Source organism: Primulina tabacum, chromosome 14 (assembly GCF_025594145.1).
Source record: "Primulina tabacum isolate GXHZ01 chromosome 14, ASM2559414v2, whole genome shotgun sequence".
In the NCBI taxonomy this organism is placed as follows: Eukaryota; Viridiplantae; Streptophyta; class Magnoliopsida; order Lamiales; family Gesneriaceae; genus Primulina; species Primulina tabacum.
The window spans coordinates 27,464,323-27,470,166 of NC_134563.1; the positions used below are offsets into that span (position 1 = coordinate 27,464,323).

The window sequence follows — 5,844 nt, forward strand, 5'->3', positions numbered from 1 at the left end:
GTGTTTGACGAATAACGTTGACATCTAGCTCTTTTTCAATATCGGCTGCATAGTCTAGTAGAAGAGAAAGCTTTGATTCCATATTCAGCGCTCTTCGTAAGATGATGACCCATACTGGATTCGAGTAAAATCTTTTTATTAGTTCTTTAACTTCTTTCTGAAATAGAGAATTGTAGTAACATTGAGTGCAGTCGATACAATCACAGCACGAGGTGTTTTCCATTGGAGTTGATTTAGAAGACGTATGTTTTGCTACAGAAAGGAAAGTATTGAAATGTTAAGGTAAGTACTTGCAAGCTAGTTGATGGTAGATAAATTCATATATCTCATGTGGAGAATGATGAGTCATAGATGGGTTATGACACTTGGTTTGATTATTTTTGGCCACCTCAATATAAGCAACTTAGATGTTTTAAATTATTGACAAGTGTAAGGGCATAAATGATTTTTTTGTAATATAAGCCTTGGTTATTATATTATTGAGTATATTTAAAGCCTTCTTTTAGGTTTTTTCCCTTGTATTATTTATATATTATTTAAACATATACCTCATTTTTTCATTATTCAGTCCATATTTTGTATTTGTAAGTATGCATTTTTTCCTGCGCAAAATGTTTTAGAATGAATATTACCAAATTTCCTTATTTTGCTTAGTTTAGAATAATAACATAACAGTTGTTAATTGTAAGTTAGAAATAAAAAAACGATATCGTATAAATATGTAGAAAGGCCTTAGATATAATTTGTTATAGCATGAAATTGTTTACTGGATATTGTATGGGATTTTTTTTATTATACGTTATATTTATTTTTGTAGTGCTAAGAATGTATGCCTATATAGCTTTGAAAGTGTTTAGGGAAAAAATTTCTCCTTATAAATAAATATGTAATTCAATATATAGTAAGTATATTAAATCGAACACATAAGATACAAAGAAGACGGTTTTTATTTTTAAAGTAGTCTATATTATCTTTCTTTTCAAACTAATAATGCTATGTGTAATGGCACACAGAAGATTATATATTAGAGTAAAGGAAAATGTTTAAAATTTTTGGAAATAGACAATTTATTTTAGCAATTAAAACAGAGCTGTAAAAAACTAACATTTAAGAGAAGATGTGTATATGCATAATTGGAAAGTAGTCAGAGCTTCAACCAATAGTTAATAGGTTAGTTTTCAGACAAAATATTCGAGGTTGGATAACAAATAAAAAACAGTAACTCCAATTTAAAAAAAAAATATCAAAACACATACTGGGCTTTTGTATACATATTTGCCCTTCAGTCTTGTTTCATATATTTTTTACTCTCATGTAATACCTCTTCAGGTTCCAATTTTCTTTTGCCTGTTGACCTGGGTTGTTGTACTCTAAGATCTGTTTCAAAGTGTTCTTCCTGCATTGCAGAGCTGGTTTCTTGGGATTCAGCTGCAGCCACATCACCTTGTATCAATCCAAGAATTTTTGAGGCCGAGCTTTTGTGTTCATAGCTATGCGATGTTGACGATGACTCAGGTGCGGGTAGGCATGCTATGACTGTGTTTCGAACAAAAGTCTTGCCTCTTGTTTTGCTCCACGATGTTCGTAGTTGGAAAAGGAACTGTAATTCTTTCGATTTCTCGTTGAATGTATCAGGAATAATAGTGTTTGCTGTGAATGACAAGATAAGTAATATTCAAAAGCTGTATGAAATTTTTGATTAACAAAAAAAATTGAAAAATAAACATACCTGTTCTTCTGCCTCAATCATGTCTTCTCCTGACGCACATAACAACATGTTTGCTTCTTTGTTCTCAATATAAGCAGTCAAATTTCCAGTCCCGTCAAAAAGTTATGCTTGGAACCGTAAACTATATATATATATCATAGTCAAGATGCCATGTTTTTAATGAGCGCAGATTTTCAAAGTATTTTTATCACTTACAGCGGTTTTGGGCTTGGAAAATCATGGTTGCAATAAAAACATGTGAACTCATATTTGTATGCAGCTCCGCATGACTTCGAACAGCCTGGGCAAGCTAGAAAATATACAGAGTCTTCAGGATTCTTTATTCTTATTTTAGCCTTTATCCAAAATGATTTCACCTGTAAATCAGAATTTGTTATCATTTTAAGATGTTTGTTTATTCTAAATCTAGGTAAGACAAGATGCGAGTAAATTTGAATGTACTACTTCGTTCAGGCTCAAAATCTGGCTAATTTTTCGAATCTGGGAGCTGAACGGTTGGTCAATTTTCTGGTTTGCTGTGTCATACAATTTTTGGGACACAACAGCCTCTATATTTTCCTGATTGGTTTGCATCCTTAAAAAAAGGGGTATGTTAGTTATTTATTTTTATAAATATGGGAAATAGGTCAGAAATAAAAAAGAAATTTGCATAAAAACATGAAAACATGAGGAAAACAAGTGAAGATATCAAGATAGTTGGCTCTTTAGCAAATATATGTAAGGTCATCTAAAACAATGCAATGGTACGTTGATGCTTTGATTTAATATGGAACCCGTTTATAATACAAAATAACAAATATCTTTAAGAATTTTATAGGTCGGAAGCATACAATATAGCGAGGAAATAGGTTTGAGATGTACAAAATATTTGTTATCTTAATTTGAGAGATGCTATACGTGACACACATCAATCAAACAAAAGATCACGAGTAAAAAAAACACAATTTTTTTTGACTGTATACATGTGCCTGACAAAGGAAGAGATGGTGCAACTATTTTTTCCCACGACAAAAGTTAACCGAAAAAACTAAAAAAAATTTAATCAAGTTTTTCGGCGCTACGTTAGTGTATTCAAGAAATGTAACATGTGCCTATCAAAGGCCAACAATTAATTATAAATTTTAATTTCAAGATTACAGCAGATACGCTTAGAACTACAAATCGTAATTTATAATTTTTTTTTGAAATGTATAGTGTCGAAAATTAATATTCTTGTATGTATACATATATTAGAAACCAAAAAAAGCATTATTTAGTATAGTTTAGAAATTGAAGCAGAGGCGTTTGAGATAGCAGATTTATTTTGGTTCAGCAAAGATCATTATAAGAATATGTGACCACATAACTAATAGAAAGAGTATGAATTACCATCGTTTTAGGAAGTCACTTCGTTGTATTGGGGGGTCAAACAAAATGGTGCTATTGGGTACTGTACCGATTGATAATCCTGCAGTGAAATAATTTTTTATCAGCCTCACCAACCTTTGCCAAGTAAAAAGAACCAAAATAAATCAAACAATATGTATAAGCTAGAGGAAATTGATTTTTCTAACTATGAAATAACATTAAATAGAGCTGAATATACCGTAAAATATGTTGACAGAAAACCGCATTCCTAAGATAACAGGAAAAGTGTGAACATTTTGCGTTAAAAAACGTGCTTCGGTTTGTAGAAATTCTTCCCATAAGGTCAGAATTAATGGTTTGCGCCTATCAAGATAAAAAAATTGTTATTTTCTGGGCTACACAATTAGTTGAAAAATGAAGAAAAACAATTAATATTGTGAAAAATTTATGAAATGATCTTACTCTTCATTGACGATAACAAATTCATGTAAATTCTTTTTTGTTTTTTCAACAAACCGTGGTGGAAAAACATGTATCACACTGCATAACAAATCTGAAAAATAAAACGTGTCAATAAATCTGTATATGAAATAATTGCATCCTATGAAAAAGAACTGGAGGAAGAGCTTAACTGATTTGCTTTGTAGACACGTCAGCTAATGCATGGCATTGTACAAAAGGCGTCAGTTGGTAAGCATGGTTAATAGGTAGTTGCTCTTCTTCACTTGCAAGCTTAATATAAGTACTTCTATTAAGCAACATTTGGTATTTTGCTGATGCAAAAATTGGTGCATTGCTAGTTAATTCTTTGATTTTTGCATTCCCAATATAGTATGTCTTGTACAACTGTAGTAATTTGTCCAATTGCTCAACATCTTGGTCGTAAATTACGCCTTGCATGCTTCCATTTTATGCAAATAAATGGGGAAAATAAAAAAAAATTCCAGACTGTATGACTATTGAAAATAGAAAATGTATGTTACCTATTTATCAACAAAAACAAGTTTTTGTTGTCTTCCCCATTTCAGAAAACGAATTGGAGTTTTTTCAGAAAGTAAGACTTTGACAAATCAGTTGCGTAAATCTGGTTTTAAATTTGCAATGGGTGTACATTTGTCCTCTAATGACCTGCATGTAAGGAGGAAAAAGAAGTAATAAGAGAAAATATTTTAGACACTAAAATATGGAATATAAGATAATGCATGGGCAAATAATAAAAAATTTAAGAAGTTTTTTTATTTGGTAAATTTTGTACTGAAATATGAGTCAAAGTGGTTTCACACCCATGCAAGCACGAATTTAAAACTATATATTTGTGTAAAGAAATAATCTGAAATTAAAGCGTGCAGCTGAGAGCATTTATTTTGTTTTAGTAGAACTAATAATTTTATTTTAACAAAACTTACAATGTGCATATATAAATATTTAATATACTTTCAGGTTCAATATTTTCACATCAACAAGATAAGCAAAATAAGAATTTACCTCTCAACAAGGATGTGCAGCGTCCAAAACCTCACGGTATACTACATTTTTTGTGTAGTTAGTACTTTGAGCTAATGATTTCTATGGTCTAATAAGCACCTTTATTTGATCTATATTCTTAGCTCTTGATAATGCGACATAAAGTTGGCCATGTTAAAAAACTGGTTCTTTTAAATAGATGCCAACAAAATCTAAAGTTTGCTCTTGTGCTTTGTTAATTGTCATTGCATAACATAAACGGATTGGAAATTGTTTTCTTTTAAATGGAATAGATGAAAAATCATCATGTGGAGATTCTAAAGTTATCCGAAGAATGAACACAGGTTTTCCTGCATGTGTGCCTACTGAAATTTCAGCGTAAATAACATTTTTATTAAACCCTTTACAAAGTAAACGTGTGCCATTACAAAGCCCTTCAGTTGGATTAATATTTCTTAACAAAATAATTGGTGAATTTATTTTCAAAGTTAATTTGTGTGGGGGAAGCCCTTGAGAAGTTAAACAGTGGAATAAAGCTTCCTGATCAGGTATAAACAATCACTTGTGTTTCATCGCAACTATAGTACGTTGTTTCTTCGCCAGGGAATTTGTTAATAAGAACGTCATTTATTTCGTGGACAAATTCTTTTCTTGTTGTCAGTATGGCACATTTTACAAATGAAGAGAAATCTAGATCTGAATCATTTATGTTTGGGAAGACCATGTCTATTAACTTGTTTAAGGAAGTAGTGTCATCTGCAAATGGAATGTTAATGTGAGATGGGATTTGGATTTCATTGTTTTCATTAGTAATTTCAACTCCATCGCCAATTTTCAACAGCCAAGATGAGAAGATAGAATCAGATAGCGCACGCATACTTTTTTGGAGTTTTTTCTTGTTTAAATGTGGCCACAAAGGTGACATGACAATCAAAGAATCAATGATATTTTCCTTCGTACTTTTTAAAATGACTGGTAATGTTTGGCGGAAGTCTCCACCAAATACAACAATTTTACCGCCAAAAAGTAAATTTGAATCCATTATATCTTGTAACATTTCATTGAACTTTTCAATGACATCACTCCTAGACATCGTAGCCTCATCCCAAATAATGAGTTTTGCTAGTTTTAATAAAGTCGCTAATGTGCTTTGCTTGCTAATGCTACATAATTTGATATTACTTTCTTCTAAAGATTTTAAATCTCGAATGTGAAGTACGATCTCCTGGGAGCAAAGATGCTGCAATCCCTGAAGTTGCAGTCGCAATTGCTATGTCACATTTGATCGAATTGTAGCAAGAAGT

General features: G+C 31.4%; 1 protein-coding gene and 1 long non-coding RNA gene across 2 annotated transcripts; both read right to left on the reverse strand.

The window, feature by feature from the left end:
- Nucleotides 1-1,315: 1,315 nt before the first annotated feature.
- Nucleotides 1,316-2,079, reverse strand: LOC142523660 (uncharacterized). Its single transcript, XR_012814805.1, has 3 exons — nucleotides 1,925-2,079; nucleotides 1,730-1,850; nucleotides 1,316-1,650 (listed from the first exon to the last, which is right to left on the reverse strand). It is a non-coding gene; the product is annotated as an uncharacterized LOC142523660 (long non-coding RNA).
- Nucleotides 2,080-5,084: 3,005 nt separating this feature from the next.
- On the reverse strand, nucleotides 5,085-5,633 carry LOC142523889 (uncharacterized). Its single transcript, XM_075627622.1, has one exon. The coding sequence runs from the start codon at nucleotides 5,631-5,633 to the stop codon at nucleotides 5,085-5,087; it is 549 nt and encodes a 182-aa protein (XP_075483737.1).
- Between the last annotated feature and the right edge of the window lie 211 nt (nucleotides 5,634-5,844).